We start from the raw sequence: 19,226 nt of genomic DNA on the forward strand, positions 1-19,226 counted from the left end.
CTTGTTTAAATTTTCACATTTAATTGCTTACTTTTTTATCAGCTTTCTAATAATGTATACAATTTGTTTAACAACTTTCGTTTGGGGGTACTTCCCCTATATTGAAAATTTATTTATAGAAATAACTATATCAATATGGATGTCATATGAAAGCTTTTCAAAAGATCTATTATAAAATGTAAAAATATTAATAGCTCTGCTTAGGAAATTAAAAAGTTATAGCAAAAAATCTCATAATTTTCAGGTATTTTATATGGAAGATAGGACTAAATTTAGAACATTTTAAATTATTTTTTAACAGCCTTAATATACTCAACAAACCCGACATTTTGATATATATATTGGCTATTTTTCACTATGAAATATTTTTTTGGATAAACATTTGCTCCAATAGAGCACAATATTTTAACACAAGGCGTATAATTAATATTTAATTCAAAAATCAAGTATACGCCATCTATCTCTTAGCTAAATGAAAAGAAAACCTGGCCTAGTTAATTATTTATGACTACTAAAATATGTCTTTCGTTAAATAATTTAATTTTAGCTCAAATTATAAAAAATTTCCTAAATTTGGGAAGCAATCCCATGAATAGTACTACCAAAAAATTCGTTTTTAGAGAATAACTTATATAATTATTATGAAGACTTGTTTTAATTTTTACACCTAATTACTTACTTTTTTATCAGCTTTCTAATGAGGTATATAATTTTTTGAAAAACTTTCGTTTGGGGGTACTTCCCTTAAAATTTTAATTTATTTATGGAACAAACTATATCAATATGGGTATCAATATAAAGCTTTTCTAATGATCTATAATAAAATGTACAAATATTAATAGCTTTGTTTAAGAAATTAAAAAGTTATAGCAAAAAATCTCCTAATTTTCAGATATTTTATATGGAAAATAAGACCAAATTTAGAAAATTCTCAATTATTTTTTAACAGCCTTAATGTACTCAACAAACCACAAATTTTGATATATATATTGGCTATTTTTCTCAAGAAAATATTTTTTTGGATAAACATTTGCTCCAATAGAGCGCATTATTTTAAGACAAGGCGTATAATTAATATTTAATTCAAAAATCAAGTATACGCCATTTATCTCTTAGCTAAATGAAAAGAAAACCTGGCCTAGTTAATCATTTATGACTACTAAAATACGTCTTTCGTTAAATAATTTAATTTCTGCTCAAATTATTAAAAAATCCTAAATTGAGAAGGATTCCCATGCAAAGTACTACCAAAAAATTGGTTTTTAGCCAATAACTTATATAATTATTATGAAAACTTGTTTTATTTTTTACACCTAATTACTTACTTTTTTATCAGCTTTCTAATAATGTATACAATTTGTTTCAAAACTTTCGTTTGGGGGTACTTCCCTTATGTTGAAAATTTATTTATAGAAAAAAGTATATCAATATGGGTATCAATAGAAAGCTTTTCTAAAGATCTATAATAAAATGTACAAATATTAATAGCACTGCTCAGGAAATTAAAAAGTTATAGCAAATAATCTCATAATTTTCAGGTATTTTATATGGAAAATAAGACCAAATTTAGAAAATTCTCAATTATTTTTTAACAGTCTTAATGTACTCAACAAACCAGAAATTTTGATGTATATATTGGCTATTTTTCTCAAGGAACTATTTTTTCGGATAAACATTTGCTCCAATAGAGTACATTATTTTAACACAAGGCGTATACTTGATAATGAATTCAAAAATCAAGTATACGCTCTCAATCCCTTAGCTAAATGAACAGTAAACCATTTTAAACTACTAAAATATGTCTTTCATTAAATAATTTAATTTCTGTTCAAATTATAAAAAAATTCTTAAATTTGGGAATCATTCCCATACAAATTACTACCAAAAAATTGGTTTTTTGCTAATAACTTATATAATTACTAAGATGACTTGTTTAAATTTTCACATTTAATTGCTTACTTTTTTATTAGCTTCATAATAATGCATTAAATTAGTTAAACAACTTTCGTTTGGGGGTACTTCCCCTATATTGAAAATTTATTTATGGAAAAAGGTATATCAATATGGGTGTTATATGAAAGCTTTTCAAAGGGTCTATAATAAAATGTAAAAATATTAATACCTCTGCTTAAGAAATTAAAAAGTTAGAGCAAAAAATCTCATAATTTTCAGGTATTTTATATGGAAAAAAAGACCAAATTTAGAAAATTTTCAATTATTTTTTAACAGCCTTAATATACTCAACAAACCCGACATTTTGATATATATATTGGCTATTTTTCACTATGAAATATTTTTTTGGATAAACATTTACTTCAATAGAGCACAATATTTTAACACAAGGCGTATAATTAATATTTAATTAAAAAATCAAGTATACTCCCTCAATCCCATAGCTAAAGTAAACAATTTTAAGCTACTAAAATATGCCTTTCATTAAATAATTTAATTTTTGTTCAAATTATAAAAAATTTCCTAAATTGGGAAAGATTCCCATACAAAATACTAACAAAAATTTGGTTTTTTGCTAATAACTTAGATAATTATTATGCAGACTTGTTACAATTTAAACATTTAATGGCTTACTTTTTTATCAGCTTTCTAATGATGTATACAATTTGTTTAAGATCTTTCGTTTGGGCGTACTTCTCTTATATTGAAAATTTATTTATGAAAAAAACTATATCAATATGGGTGTCATATGAAAGCTTTTCAAATCACCTATAATAAAATATAAAAATATTAATAGCTCTGCTTAAGAAATTAAAAAGTTATAGCAAAAAATCTCATAATTTTGTAGTATTTTAGAACAAATTTAGAAAATTTTAAATTGTTTTAATACAGCCATAATGTACTCAAGAAAACCAACATTATTAATTAATAATTGCATTTTTTTTCTCAAAAATTATGTATCACGAATACAGAAAACTAAAGACGTATACTTGTTATTGAATTATTCATAAATAAAAATCAAGTATACGTTCATTATCCATTAGCTAATATTCCATAGATTATGAACTAAAGGCGTATACTTGATATTTAATTTAAAAAAATCAAGTATACGCCCCCAGTCCCTTATATAAATGAAATGAAACCTAATTTAGCATATTTTTAACCAATAAAACGTTAATTGTAACTAAAACTTTGTTTAATACCAATTCCTTTACTATATTTCAATTATTATTTAAAGATCTTTAACTTCTTTCAATATATTTGTTTAAGATTTTTTTGTTTAAATTAATTTGAATTGAAAAGTTAGAAAAAATTTAAGCGTTTTTTTTTATTTATATTTATTTTCTTTTATATTAAATTTCAAAATAAGTGCAGGTTACTTTTTTATATAATACTTTTATTTTAAATTTGTTTATTTTAATAATATATTAGCGCCATTTGGTTTTTTGTGTTTATTTGTCTTTAGAAAGTGTGTGAGAGTTTTGTGTAATTGTGTGTCTTTTGTTGTTTAGTATCACAGCTTTATTTTTTTAATTTTTAATTATTAAGATTTTTATAATATAAATGTGTTAATTTGTTCAATATTGTTTAAATACAGTGGGTAATTAAAGGGTCATGTTAGCTTGCAAATATACTTTCGGATTTCTTCTTAAAAAAATAACTATAAAAATCTGTTGCAAATTGTATTAAATTCAGACATGTCCGTCTGTCCATCAGTATGTTGAAATCAACTTTTCGTATTTCCCACATAACTTACATACTTGATTCATATATCAATATATCCGCTATATTCCCAGTTCAGTTGCTATTTAAACACGAGAAAATAGATTCCCAAATAGCTGAGATGTAAGGAAAACCACAACAACCTCGATTTTTTTTTAGCAAATTGACTTTTTTTAATTTGGAGAGGTTTTTGTGAAAAAACGTTTTTTGAGGAAATTAATGTTTTTTAAATTTATACAACAAAATTTTAGTTCTTCAGCTATTTTTGTTTTTATTTAAATTAGAGTTCTTTTATTTTGGCGATTTTTTCAAAATTAGTGATTTTTGAAAATAATTTTTTTAATTTTGTAGGAATTTGTGTTTTTTTAAATTTACATTGTAACGTTTCTGCTAAATTGGATATTTTTGAAAATAATAAGGAAATTTTTGTTTTTTAAACGTAGATTGGAAAATTTTTGGTTTTAGCGATTTTTTAAAATAATAAACCGAAATTAATAAAATAATTGGCGTCTTTAGCTGAATTTTTTAATAAACATTAAATTTAAAAATTTTGTTTTTGAGCGTTTTTTTCAATACCATTTCAAGGAATGAGAGATTTTAGATGAAATGTCGTTTTAAATTTTTCTTCTTTGTGAAAGTTTTTGGTAATTTTTTTAATGAAACATATGATTTTCTTTCAATTGTTGTGATTTTAGAGGTTTTTTTTCAAATTGGCGTTTTTTACATTTTTGTGATTTTTTTCAAATTGGCGTTTATTTATTTATTTTAGCGACTTTTCGAATATTAACGATTTTTTCCTAAATAATTGTATGAAATAGTTTTTAAACTGATTTTAGGATTTTTGTTTGTGATTTTAAAGATTTTTTTTAAATTTGCGTTTTTTTAATTTGGCGATTTTTCGAAAATTAGCGACATTTTTCTAAATAATTGTATGAAATTGTTTTTAAACTAATATTACCATTTTTGTTTGTAATTTTAGATATTTTTTTTCAAATTGGCGTTTTATTAATTTGGCGATTTTTTTTAAAATTAGCGATTTTTTTGAATAATTGTTTTTTAACTGATTTTAGGATTATTGTGTGTGATTTTAGAAAATTTGTTTCAAATTGGAGTTTTTTAATTTTGCGATTTTTCTAAATAATTGTTTGTTTTTAAACTGATATTAACAGTTTTCTTGTGATTTAAGAGATTTTTTTCAAATTGGCGTTTTTTTTATTTTGCGATTTTTTTCTAAATAATTGTATGAAATAACAGAAATAACAGAGTTTTCTAAATAATTGTATGAAATTGTTTTTAAACTGATATTAGGATTTTTGATTTGTGATTTTTTTCAAATTGGCGTTTTTTGAATATTAGCGACTTTTTTCCCTAAATCAGTGATTTTTCAAAATAATTATATGTAATGGATTTTATATTGATATTAGAGTTTTTTTTTGTGAATTGTGAAAATTTTTATTTACCGATTTTTTTAATTATAGCGTTTTTAAGAAATTTATGTTTTTTTAGTGATTTTTTAAAATTTAGCGTTTTTTTATTTTATCGTTTTTTTTCTTAATTTTTGTTCATTATGAAAATAAGTTCTTTTAAATAATTTTTTATCCTAAATTTGCGATTTTTCTAAATAATTGTTTGATATTGTTTTTAAACGAATATTATTGTGATTTAAGAGATTTTTTCAAATTGGCGATTTTTTTTTATTTTGCGATTTTTTTCTAAATAATTGTATGAAAAAAGGAAACAATTAACAGAGTTTTCTAAATAATTGTGTGAAATTATTTTTAAACTGATATTAGGATTTTTAGTGATTTTTTTCAAATTGGCGTTTTTTGAATATTAGCGACTTTTTTCCTAAATCAGCGATTTTTCAAAATAACTGTATGACAAGGATTTTAAACTGATATTAGAGTTTTTTTTTGTACTTGTGAAAATTTTCATTTAGCGAATTTTTTAATTATAGCGTTTTTTTAAATAACGGTTTTAGAGGAAATTTATGTTTTTTTTTTAGTAATTTTTTAAAATTTTGCGTTTTTTATTTTAGCGTTTTTTTTTAAATTATTTTTTTGTGAAAATAATTTTTTTTTTATCCTAAATTTGCTATTTTTCTAAATAATTGTTTGATATTGTTTTTAAACTGATATTAACAGTTTGCTTGTGATTTAAGAGATTTTTTTTCAAATTGGCGTTTTTTTTTATTTTGCGATTTTTTTCTAAATAATAATATGAAATAACAGAGTTTTCTAAATAATTGTATGAAATTGTTTTTGGACTGATATTAGGATGTCTAATGATTTTTTTTCATATTGGCGTTTTCAAAATAATTGTATGAAATTGATTTTAAACTGATATTAAAGTTTTTTTGTGATTAGTGAAAATTTTCATTTAGCGATTCTTTTTTTTAAATAAGTTTTTTTTAAATAATTTTTTATATGAAACTACTGATTTTCCATAGAAAAAAATTTTAATCCAATTTTTTTGTCATAAATTCTTTTTCCAAAAAAAAAAATTTTAATTTCAAAAAAAAAAATTTTAAAAAGTTTCTTTTTAAGTAACGGTTTTAGTAGCAATTTTTAAAAATTTTGCGTTTTTTATTTTAGCGTTTTTTTTAAATAATTTTTTTTTTAAATTTTTGTTCATTGTGAAAATAAGTTTTTTTTAAACAATTTTTTATATGAAACTACTGATTTTCCATGGAAATTTATACCCTTCGCCATGAGTGGTAAGGCCCATTGCAACAATGTATATAAGGCTGTAAGTTGGACCTACAATGAGAAACAAATTTTAAACCGAATTTTTTTTTTCATCAAAATAATTTTATTGTCTTAAATTCTTTAAAAAAAAAAAATTTAAAAAAATTAAAAAACAAATTTAAAAAAAATTTAATTTTTTTAAAATTTGTTGAAAATTTTTTAAACTAACAGATCTAAGTCCGTAATGTTGTGCGTTGTGGGTTACTTTTTTATAAATATTGGTTTTTTATCAAGAAATTTTAGGTACGAAAAAAGGTCCTGTTGAGATCCTGCAGCTGCTATCAGCTGCAAAATGTTTACTTCTATCTTGAGTATTCATTTTTCTTTTAAATTTCAGTAAAAAATTAATGTAAACCCCCATATAGTTTTCAGTATTCCAAGGCGTATACTTAATTATTATGAAGTTTAATAAAAAGTATACGCCCCCAATAATCTTATATATAAATAGGCCACACGTTTTTTTGTGGTACACTTTTAAGTATGTTATTGTCCACCAATATTGATGAAACATATATGGTTTAAAAGGTTATTTTCTCTAGATGTGCACAATATATTTTTTTTTAAAAAAATTCTTTTCATAAAATTGGTAAAAAGCGTTTTAAATTTGCTTTAAAAACAACAACAACATTTTTATACACATCTAGATACACGTGTATTTGACAAATATATTTTTGTGTATACTCAAAAGTAACTGTATATTTTCGTTATTAGTGGTCGAATTTTGACCACCAGGCGATCCTAGTTTCATTTAAAAGGGCTAGTTCTTTTGCATTGAAATCGGTTCGATTTCTTTGTATTGTTTTACCCACTGTATTTTTTAGAAATTCGTTTAATGGTTGGTTTATTTTGGACTATTAATTTGGAGGGGTTATACAAGGATTTTACGGTTTTTATTTATTTGTGTATAGATTTTATATCACATTTGTATTCATGTCATTTATTATTATTATTATTACAACTGTGTGTATATAATTATTTTCTAAACTAAATATTAATTGTTAAAAGTAATACAAAAAAAAATCACATGCATTTTATTTTAATTTTATAATATTTATTAAAGTATTCAATAATTTATTATTCGTATTTATATTTGTATTTAACTTAAGATTAAGTATTTTAGCACTTAATGATTGATTGACCTTTTTTATATAAATTACTTAGCTATTTGTTAATTGTTACTAAGAAAAGAAATTTTGAATTTTTATTCAAATTCATTTTATACTGCCCTACAAGTATGTTTTTATTTTTTTAAATTATTTTTAATTTGATTATAAAAAAAGCTTAATTGTTTGCATAAGAAATTATTTGATTGATTTATTTGCAGTTCTTTTTTTTGTTTAGAGAAGAAATTTTTAATATTAATTTAATAGAAATAAGTATTAATTAATTAGGAAATACATGTTAGACCTATGTTATCATAAAGTTGAGGTTAAATTTCTGTAACAAAGTTTTTCTTCTTACCAAACCTTAAGGCTTTACATTTCTGATTCAAGAGTTTAATTTTCTATATATTATTACTATGTTTTTTAGAAATTTTGTGTATTTTTTTACAAGCTTTGTTTTGAAAAATGTTGTCATTCTGTTATAATTTGTAATTTCTATATTTCTGATATTTTTCTGTTTGTTTTTGTTAAATTTGTTTCGTTTGCTGTTTAATATTAATGTGGTCCAATAGGATATTTACGATTCATAAGTACACTACATAATTGGAAGTTTTCATTTAATTTTGTTATTTTCTATATATTAATCACTTGATTTTTGTAATCTTTGTTTAGTTTTTAAATTAAGTAAGACTTTACAAATGATATGATTCTTATTAGCCTTGTAGAATTCTAGTTTAGTAATAATATTAGCAGATATAAGAAGAACAAATGCGATATAACTAAAGTATTTAAGTACTTACCTAGCAAAAGCTATCTTTACACTATCTGAGTTGTCATGTGACATGAATAAATATTCGATACAGATGAGAACTCAACTAGTGTAAAGGTGGCTTTAATCTTTTTCTTTGAATTTCTTTTATTCAAAACTAAATTTATTTTGAACCAAAAAATATGTAGAAAAATTTGTTTAATATGAAATGTAATATAATTGTACTAAATTGAGTCTTGTAAAATGAATTAGAACAGAACTAGAACAGAACTAGAACAGAACTAGAACAGAACTAGAACAGAACTAGAACAGAACTAGAACAGAACTAGAACAGAACTAGAACAGAACTAGAACAGAACTAGAACAGAACTAGAACAGAACTAAAACAGAACTAGAACAGAACTAGAACAGAACTAGAACAGAACTAGAACAGAACTAGAACAGAACTAGAACAGAACTAGAACAGAACTAGAACAGAACTAGAACAGAACTAGAACAGAACTAGAACAGAACTAGAACACAACTAGAACAGAACTAGAACAGAACTAGAACACAACTAGAACTAGAACTAGAACAGAACTAGAACAGAACTAGAACAGAACTAGAACAGAACTAGAACAGAACTAGAACAGAACTAGAGAACAGAACTAGAACAGAACTAGAACAGAACTAGAACAGAACTAGAACAGAACTAGAACAGAACTAGAACAGAACTAGAACAGAACTAGAACAGAACTAGAACAGAACTAGAACAGAACTAGAACAGAACTAGAACAGAACTAGAACAGAACTAGAACAGAACTAGAACAGAACTAGAACAGAACTAGAACAGAACTAGAACAGAACTAGAACAGAACTAGAACAGAACTAGAACAGAACTAGAACAGAACTAGAACAGAACTAGAACAGAACTAGAACAGAACTAGAACAGAACTAGAACAGAACTAGAACAGAACTAGAACAGAACTAGAACAGAACTAGAACAGAACTAGAACAGAACTAGAACAGAACTAGAACAGAACTAGAACAGAACTAGAACAGAACTAGAACAGAACAGAACTAGAACAGAACTAGAACAGAACTAGAACAGAACTAGAACAGAACTAGAACAGAACTAGAACAGAACTAGAACAGAACTAGAACAGAACTAGAACAGAACTAGAACAGAACTAGAACAGAACTAGAACAGAACTAGAACAGAACTAGAACAGAACAGAACTAGAACAGAACTAGAACAGAACTAGAACAGAACTAGAACAGAACTAGAACAGAACTAGAACAGAACTAGAACAGAACTAGAACAGAACTAGAACAGAACTAGAACAGAACTAGAACAGAACTAGAACAGAACTAGAACAGAACTAGAACAGAACTAGAACAGAACTAGAACAGAACTAGAACAGAACTAGAACAGAACTAGAACAGAACTAGAACAGAACTAGAACAGAACTAGAACAGAACTAGAACAGAACTAGAACAGAACTAGAACAGAACTAGAACAGAACTAGAACAGAACTAGAACAGAACTAGAACAGAACTAGAACAGAACTAGAACAGAACTAGAACAGAACTAGAACAGAACTAGAACAGAACTAGAACAGAACTAGAACAGAACTAGAACAGAACTAGAACAGAACTAGAACAGAACTAGAACAGAACTAGAACAGAACTAGAACAGAACTAGAACAGAACTAGAACAGAACTAGAACAGAACTAGAACAGAACTAGAACAGAACTAGAACAGAACTAGAACAGAACTAGAACAGAACTAGAACAGAACTAGAACAGAACTAGAACAGAACTAGAACAGAACTAGAACAGAACTAGAACAGAACTAGAACAGAACTAGAACAGAACTAGAACAGAACTAGAACAGAACTAGAACAGAACTAGAACAGAACTAGAACAGAACTAGAACAGAACTAGAACAGAACTAGAACAGAACTAGAACAGAACTAGAACAGAACTAGAACAGAACTAGAACAGAACTAGAACAGAACTAGAACAGAACTAGAACAGAACTAGAACAGAACTAGAACAGAACTAGAACAGAACTAGAACAGAACTAGAACAGAACTAGAACAGAACTAGAACAGAACTAGAACAGAACTAGAACAGAACTAGAACAGAACTAGAACAGAACTAGAACAGAACTAGAACAGAACTAGAACAGAACTAGAACAGAACTAGAACAGAACTAGAACAGAACTAGAACAGAACTAGAACAGAACTAGAACAGAACTAGAACAGAACTAGAACAGAACTAGAACAGAACTAGAACAGAACTAGAACAGAACTAGAACAGAACTAGAACAGAACTAGAACAGAACTAGAACTAGAACAGAACTAGAACAGAACTAGAACAGAACTAGAACAGAACTAGAACAGAACTAGAACAGAACTAGAACAGAACTAGAACAGAACTAGAACAGAACTAGAACAGAACTAGAACAGAACTAGAACAGAACTAGAACAGAACTAGAACAGAACTAGAACAGAACTAGAACAGAACTAGAACAGAACTAGAACAGAACTAGAACAGAACTAGAACAGAACTAGAACAGAACTAGAACAGAACTAGAACAGAACTAGAACAGAACTAGAACAGAACTAGAACAGAACTAGAACAGAACTAGAACAGAACTAGAACAGAACTAGAACAGAACTAGAACAGAACTAGAACAGAACTAGAACAGAACTAGAACAGAACTAGAACAGAACTAGAACAGAACTAGAACAGAACTAGAACAGAACTAGAACAGAACTAGAACAGAACTAGAACAGAACTAGAACAGAACTAGAACAGAACTAGAACAGAACTAGAACATAACTAGAACAGAACTAGAACAGAACTAGAACAGAACTAGAACAGAACTAGAACTAGAACAGAACTAGAACAGAACTAGAACAGAACTAGAACAGAACTAGAACAGAACTAGAACAGAGCTAGCCTAGAACTAGACTAGAACTAGACTAGAACTAGACTAGAACTAGACTAGAACTAGACTAGAACTAGACTAGAACTAGACTAGAACTAGACTAGAACTAGACTAGAACTAGACTAGAACTAGACTAGAACTAGACTAGAACTAGACTAGAACTAGACTAGAACTAGACTAGAACTAGACTAGAACTAGACTAGAACTAGACTAGAACTAGACTAGAACTAGACTAGAACTAGACTAGAACTAGACTAGAACTAGACTAGAACTAGACTAGAACTAGACTAGAACTAGACTAGAACTAGACTAGAACTAGACTAGAACTAGACTAGAACTAGACTAGAACTAGACTAGAACTAGACTAGAACTAGACTAGAACTAGACTAGAACTAGACTAGAACTAGACTAGAACTAGACTAGAACTAGACTAGAACTAGAACTAGACTAGAACTAGACTAGAACTAGACTAGAACTAGACTAGAACTAGACAAGAACTGGACTAGAACTGGACTAGAACTAGACTAGAACTAGACTAGAACTAGACTAGAACTAGACTAGAACTAGACTAGAACTAGACTAGAACTAGACTAGAACTAGACTAGAACTAGACTAGAACTAGACTAGAACTAGACTAGAACTAGACTAGAACTAGACTAGAACTAGACTAGAACTAGACTAGAACTAGACTAGAACTAGACTAGAACTAGACTAGAACTAGACTAGAACTAGACTAGAACTAGACTAGAACTAGACTAGAACTAGACTAGAACTAGACTAGAACTAGACTAGAACTAGACTAGAACTAGACTAGAACTAGACTAGAACTAGACTAGAACTAGACTAGAACTAGATTAGAACTAGACTAGAACCAGACTAGAACTAGACTAGAACTAAACCTGAGCTAAATTAGCTTTAAGCGTATCATGTTCTAGTTTAGTTTCCGTTGTAGGTCTTTAAGTTGTTGAAATTTATATTAAAAATCTTTTTCTTTAAATGAAATTACTTAAATTTTCATACATCAAACATTCAAGATTCAATTTACAGCCACTATTAAAATGAATTTTATAAAAACGTAAAGAAAAAACAAACAAAATAATTAAATATTTATTATATTCAATATTGTTGCAATATTTTTATTGAAAAATTAAATTAAAAAAAAAAGTATAAGAATCTAATAAAATACAAAAACAAAAAAAAGGTGTATACAATAATAAAAATTGAAAATGAGAAGTAAGAAAGGGAAGGAAGGAAGTGGCACGGAAATAAAAAGATAAAAACTCAAAATGCTTGAATTGGTCTATAAAGTCCTGTGTAGCCACATAGTCTGGCTCTAAGGGCAGGTATTAAAACGGCAGCTGATGTTATGTCCTTTAACAATTCGGCACATTCACATACCAACAAATACATTTTATCACCTTTCTGTGAAGTACTTTTATGTAGAGCAATGCGCCGCAGACCGGCAGCACGAGGCAAGTATCTATTGAAATGAAAACATAAAGAAAAAAAAAAATAAATGAACAAATAACGGAGGCAAAAAAATTGTTATAATAATAAAAATAGGAATAATAGATTTTTTATAGGTTTGCACATAAGTAAGTATATTGTGTAACAGACTGAGTGTCAAACTGAATGACATGCAGTTTTTTGCAGACAGTCAAACCTCTTCATAAAGAATAATAAAGTTTTTTGGAGGGTTCTTTTTATGTTTAACTTTACTTACCTGTACAACATTCTGGCCCCTGTCCAGTATAGCCAATTTTTTTCAAATCTCTCACCATCATCTCCTTCGAAAACCTGAAAAACACAAAGAAAATTATAAAAACAAATCCTACTACTGCTGGTCTAGTTCTGGTTAAGTTTCAGTTCTAGTTTTAGTCTAGTTCCGTTCTAGTTCTGGTCTAGTTAAGTTCAGACTGCTTCAGGGTCTGAGGCAACAGAGTCGTCGGTGGATTATTTATCGAGGACTTTTGGATAAAATCCTACGTCAGTCTACCTAACTTCTATACTGCTCTCTAGGTTGAAATTACTGCTAACAAAAGTGCATCCAACTGCCTTAGGTATTATTAATATTATCTGGAGATATCCAACATGAGGGAGCTTATATTTGGAAGCCCATTCCTCTCGTGGCTCGAAGAGCTATCGAGGATGAAGCTGAGACTCCTACATACCAAAAAAAAAAAAAAACATGGATGTCTGTTCTAGTTCTGTTTTAGTTCTGGTTTAGTTCTGTTCTGTATCTGACCTGTATCTGATCTAGTTCTAGTCTAGTTCTAGTCTAGTTCTAGTCTAGTTCTAGTCTAGTTCTAGTCTAATTCTAGTCTAGTTCTAGTCTAATTCTAGTCTAGTTCTAGTCTAATTCTAGTCTAGTTCTAGTCTAGTTCTAGTCTAGTTCTAGTCTAATTCTAGTCTAATTCTAGTCTAGTTCTAGTCTAGTTCTAGTCTAGTTCTAGTCTAGTTCTAGTCTAATTCTAGTCTAGTTCTAGTCTAATTCTAGTCTAGTTCTAGTCTAATTCTAGTCTAGTTCTAGTCTAGTTCTAGTCTAGTTCTAGTCTAATTCTAGTCTAATTCTAGTCTAGTTCTAGTCTAGTTCTAGTCTAGTTCTAGTCTAATTCTAGTCTAATTCTAGTCTAGTTCTAGTCTAGTTCTAGTCTAGTTCTAGTCTAGTTCTAGTCTAGTTCTAGTCTAGTTCTAGTCTAGTTCTAGTCTAGTTCTAGTCTAGTTCTAGTCTAGTTCTAGTCTAGTTCTAGTCTAGTTCTAGTCTAGTTCTAGTCTAGTTCTAGTCTAGTTCTAGTCTAGTTCTAGTCTAGTTCTAGTCTAGTTCTAGTCTAGTTCTAGTCTAGTTCTAGTCTAGTTCTAGTCTAGTTCTAGTCTAGTTCTAGTCTAGTTCTAGTCTAGTTCTAGTCTAGTTCTAGTCTAGTTCTAGTCTAGTTCTAGTCTAATTCTAGTCTAGTTCTAGTCTAGTTCTAGTCTAATTCTAGTCTAGTTCTAGTCTAGTTCTAGTCTAATTCTAGTCTAGTTCTAGTCTAATTCTAGTCTAGTTCTAGTCTAATTCTAGTCTAGTTCTAGTCTAATTCTAGTCTAGTTCTAGTCTAATTCTAGTCTAGTTCTAGTCTAGTTCTAGTCTAATTCTAGTCTAGTTCTAGTCTAATTCTAGTCTAGTTCTAGTCTAATTCTAGTCTAGTTCTAGTCTAGTTCTAGTCTAATTCTAGTCTAGTTCTAGTCTAGTTCTAGTCTAATTCTAGTCTAATTCTAGTCTAGTTCTAGTCTAGTTCTAGTCTAGTTCTAGTCTAGTTCTAGTCTAGTTCTAGTCTAGTTCTAGTCTAGTTCTAGTCTAGTTCTAGTCTAGTTCTAGTCTAATTCTAGTCTAGTTCTAGTCTAGTTCTAGTCTAGTTCTAGTCTAGTTCTAGTCTAGTTCTAGTCTAGTTCTAGTCTAGTTCTAGTCTAGTTCTAGTCTAGTTCTAGTCTAGTTCTAGTCTAGTTCTAGTCTAGTTCTAGTCTAGTTCTAGTCTAGTTCTAGTCTAGTTCTAGTCTAGTTCTAGTCTAGTTCTAGTCTAGTTCTAGTCTAGTTCTAGTCTAGTTCTAGTCTAGTTCTAGTCTAGTTCTAGTCTAGTTCTAGTCTAGTTCTAGTCTAGTTCTAGTCTAGTTCTAGTCTAGTTCTAGTCTAATTCTAGTCTAGTTCTAGTCTAGTTCTAGTCTAGTTCTAGTCTAGTTCTAGTCTAGTTCTAGTCTAGTTCTAGTCTAATTCTAGTCTAATTCTAGTCTAGTTCTAGTCTAGTTCTAGTCTAGTTCTAGTCTAGTTCTAGTCTAGTTCTAGTCTAGTTCTAGTCTAGTTCTAGTCTAGTTCTAGTCTAGTTCTAGTCTAGTTCTAGTCTAGTTCTAGTCTAGTTCTAGTCTAATTCTAGTCTAGTTCTAGTCTAGTTCTAGTCTAGTTCTAGTCTAGTTCTAGTCTAGTTCTAGTCTAGTTCTAGTCTAGTTCTAGTCTAGTTCTAGTCTAGTTCTAGTCTAGTTCTAGTCTAGTTCTAGTCTAGTTCTAGTCTAGTTCTAGTCTAGTTCTAGTCTAGTTCTAGTCTAGTTCTAGTCTAGTTCTAGTCTAGTTCTAGTCTAGTTCTAGTCTAGTTCTAGTCTAGTTCTAGTCTAATTCTAGTCTAATTCTAGTCTAGTTCTAGTCTAGTTCTAGTCTAGTTCTAGTCTAGTTCTAGTCTAGTTCTAGTCTAGTTCTAGTCTAGTTCTAGTCTAGTTCTAGTCTAGTTCTAGTCTAGTTCTAGTCTAGTTCTAGTCTAGTTCTAGTCTAGTTCTAGTCTAGTTCTAGTCTAGTTCTAGTCTAGTTCTAGTCTAGTTCTAGTCTAGTTCTAGTCTAGTTCTAGTCTAATTCTAGTCTAGTTCTAGTCTAATTCTAGTCTAATTCTAGTCTAATTCTAGTCTAGTTCTAGTCTAATTCTAGTCTAATTCTAGTCTAATTCTAGTCTAATTCTAGTCTAGTTCTAGTCTAATTCTAGTCTAGTTCTAGTCTAATTCTAGTCTAGTTCTAGTCTAGTTCTAGTCTAGTTCTAGTCTAGTTCTAGTCTAGTTCTAGTCTAGTTCTAGTCTAGTTCTAGTCTAGTTCTAGTCTAGTTCTAGTCTAGTTCTAGTCTAGTTCTAGTCTAGTTCTAGTCTAGTTCTAGTCTAGTTCTAGTCTAGTTCTAGTCTAGTTCTAGTCTAGTTCTAGTCTAGTTCTAGTCTAGTTCTAGTCTAGTTCTAGTCTAGTTCTAGTCTAGTTCTAGTCTAGTTCTAGTCTAGTTCTAGTCTAGTTCTAGTCTAGTTCTAGTCTAGTTCTAGTCTAGTTCTAGTCTAGTTCTAGTCTAGTTCTAGTCTAGTTCTAGTCTAGTTCTAGTCTAGTTCTAGTCTAGTTCTAGTCTAGTTCTAGTCTAGTTCTAGTCTAGTTCTAGTCTAGTTCTAGTCTAGTTCTAGTCTAGTTCTAGTCTAGTTCTAGTCTAGTTCTAGTCTAGTTCTAGTCTAGTTCTAGTCTAGTTCTAGTCTAGTTCTAGTCTAGTTCTAGTCTAGTTCTAGTCTAGTTCTAGTCTAATTCTAGTCTAGTTCTAGTCTAGTTCTAGTCTAGTTCTAGTCTAATTCTAGTCTAGTTCTAGTCTAGTTCTAGTCTAATTCTAGTCTAGTTCTAGTCTAATTCTAGTCTAGTTCTAGTCTAATTCTAGTCTAGTTCTAGTCTAATTCTAGTCTAGTTCTAGTCTAATTCTAGTCTAGTTCTAGTCTAGTTCTAGTCTAATTCTAGTCTAGTTCTAGTCTAATTCTAGTCTAGTTCTAGTCTAATTCTAGTCTAGTTCTAGTCTAGTTCTAGTCTAGTTCTAGTCTAATTCTAGTCTAATTCTAGTCTAGTTCTAGTCTAGTTCTAGTCTAGTTCTAGTCTAGTTCTAGTCTAGTTCTAGTCTAGTTCTAGTCTAGTTCTAGTCTAGTTCTAGTCTAGTTCTAGTCTAGTTCTAGTCTAATTCTAGTCTAGTTCTAGTCTAGTTCTAGTCTAGTTCTAGTCTAGTTCTAGTCTAGTTCTAGTCTAGTTCTAGTCTAGTTCTAGTCTAGTTCTAGTCTAGTTCTAGTCTAGTTCTAGTCTAGTTCTAGTCTAGTTCTAGTCTAGTTCTAGTCTAGTTCTAGTCTAGTTCTAGTCTAGTTCTAGTCTAGTTCTAGTCTAGTTCTAGTCTAGTTCTAGTCTAGTTCTAGTCTAGTTCTAGTCTAGTTCTAGTCTAGTTCTAGTCTAGTTCTAGTCTAGTTCTAGTCTAGTTCTAGTCTAGTTCTAGTCTAGTTCTAGTCTAATTCTAGTCTAATTCTAGTCTAGTTCTAGTCTAGTTCTAGTCTAGTTCTAGTCTAGTTCTAGTCTAGTTCTAGTCTAGTTCTAGTCTAGTTCTAGTCTAGTTCTAGTCTAGTTCTAGTCTAGTTCTAGTCTAGTTCTAGTCTAGTTCTAGTCTAGTTCTAGTCTAGTTCTAGTCTAGTTCTAGTCTAGTTCTAGTCTAGTTCTAGTCTAGTTCTAGTCTAGTTCTAGTCTAGTTCTAGTCTAGTTCTAGTCTAGTTCTAGTCTAGTTCTAGTCTAGTTCTAGTCTAGTTCTAGTCTAGTTCTAGTCTAGTTCTAGTCTAGTTCTAGTCTAGTTCTAGTCTAGTTCTAGTCTAGTTCTAGTCTAGTTCTAGTCTAATTCTAGTCTAGTTCTAGTCTAGTTCTAGTCTAGTTCTAGTCTAGTTCTAGTCTAGTTCTAGTCTAGTTCTAGTCTAGTTCTAGTCTAGTTCTAGTCTAGTTCTAGTCTAGTTCTAGTCTAGTTCTAGTCTAGTTCTAGTCTAGTTCTAGTCTAGTTCTAGTCTAGTTCTAGTCTAGTTCTAGTCTAATTCTAGTCTAGTTCTAGTCTAGTTCTAGTCTAGTTCTAGTCTAGTTCTAGTCTAGTTCTAGTTCTAGTCTAGTTCTAGTCTAGTTCTAGTCTAGTTCTAGTCTAGTTCTAGTCTAGTTCTAGTCTAGTTCTAGTCTAGTTCTGGGCTAGTTCTGGTTTCGTTCTGGTTTAGTTGTCGTCTATTTCTGGTCTAGTTCTGTCCAAATTCTGTTCTAGTTATCCTCTAGTTCTGCATCAGTTCTTTTCTAGTTCTCTTACCTTAAAAACCGATATTATATATCCCGTTGCGGGAGTCTGTGACTTTTTAAAGCTGCCCGATTCATTGGGGGCCAAATGTAAAGGTGGACGACATATTGCGGCCACTTCGCTATACAAGTCTAAAGTGTGAGCGGCAGTGTATCTAAAAAGAATCATAAAAAACCATGAACATAAAATATATCTCACATTTTCCCTACTTCCATACACTCACTTTAAATTTTTAGGCTCAAATTTCGATAAAGATGAAACTCTAATGCCTGTATAAAAATTTGAAGGATCCGTTTGTGTTGTATTTATAACGTAATAAGTGATAAAAGGAAATTCAGCTAGAGAAACACAAGAAAAGGATAAAAGTGTTAATTAAAGCTACAAAGCAAAAAAGAAAACTGTATTTCTTGTACTTACAACATTTCTCCATATTGGCCAACAGCATCCCACCTACGGCTGTATTAGCCTGTTGAACTTCCGTCAAAAGCTCTGAGGCCACAGCACGTTGTTTGAGTAGCGGATGAGCTAAGGGAGATTCGAGAACCGGATCAATGGGTTCTAGAGGACTCATCAAGTGCACCAGTATACAGAGTTTGGGATCGGAAACCTCTAAAACACTCAGAGGACTGGCAGGTTTGGTGCTAGTACCCTCCACGGGCGAGGGTGGCAACTGAAAATAGAAAATTATTTAATTTAAATTAAATAAAAGAAATTTAAACATTTCGCAGAAAACTCACCGGTATACCAGCTGGCAGAAAACGATCTACACTGTGTACCGGTATTATAAAACAATCACGATCTAAGGTGGTCAAAGATATGGGCTCTGATCGTGAAGAGCTTACAGTCAGACCATTATTAGCGCCGCCAGCTGCTGCTGCACCTCCTCCAGCACCGCCGCCGCCACCAGTAGCAAAACTTGCTGAAATTTATGTTTAATAGAATCAAAATTAATTAAATTATTTAAGTGATTATTTATATAAATTATTTAGCTAAAAGCTTTGAGGTTATTAGATTTAATACAAACTATTACTAAAAGCTTTCTACTACTTTGGCTCCTTTCGGTTGTAAAAGAGAAGTCTGTTTCCAAAATCAGTATTAAGAAATTTAACAACAAAATAAAGTTATTTAAATGGAACTTGTTATAAAGCTTTTTACTTTATTTAACAAAGTTTATTATAAAGCTTTTTAGGACTCTTTTATTATTTGCTAGAGTTTTATACAGATTCTAGAAGGATTTTTCTAAAAAGCTTGGTGATACTACTAGCTAAATATGGGTCAGGATATTTGTAGTTCTAAAGCTTTAAAGTACTCGTGTGTAAAGCTTGTGTATTTAAAATAATGACTAGTGTTTCGAAAGTTGAACTAATAGTTATTAGGGGTTTTAA

General features: G+C 29.4%; 1 protein-coding gene across 2 annotated transcripts in view; it reads right to left on the reverse strand.

Moving 5' to 3' along the window:
• Positions 1-12,453: 12,453 nt before the first annotated feature.
• LOC135962167 (uncharacterized) overlaps positions 12,454-19,226 on the reverse strand; it is a 40,113-nt gene continuing 33,340 nt past the window's right edge. For both annotated transcript variants that reach the window (XM_065513939.1, XM_065513938.1), the window contains 6 exons: positions 18,579-18,760; positions 18,259-18,511; positions 18,065-18,179; positions 17,854-17,995; positions 12,957-13,030; positions 12,454-12,713 (listed from right to left, as the gene is read on the reverse strand). In XM_065513939.1, the coding sequence (XP_065370011.1) occupies positions 12,515-12,713; positions 12,957-13,030; positions 17,854-17,995; positions 18,065-18,179; positions 18,259-18,511; positions 18,579-18,760 (965 nt within the window). In that variant the 3' untranslated portion in view covers positions 12,454-12,514. The remainder of the gene's footprint in view (positions 12,714-12,956; positions 13,031-17,853; positions 17,996-18,064; positions 18,180-18,258; positions 18,512-18,578; positions 18,761-19,226) is intronic.

This window comes from Calliphora vicina, chromosome 5 (assembly GCF_958450345.1).
Source record: "Calliphora vicina chromosome 5, idCalVici1.1, whole genome shotgun sequence".
NCBI lineage: Eukaryota > Metazoa > Arthropoda > Insecta > Diptera > Calliphoridae > Calliphora > Calliphora vicina.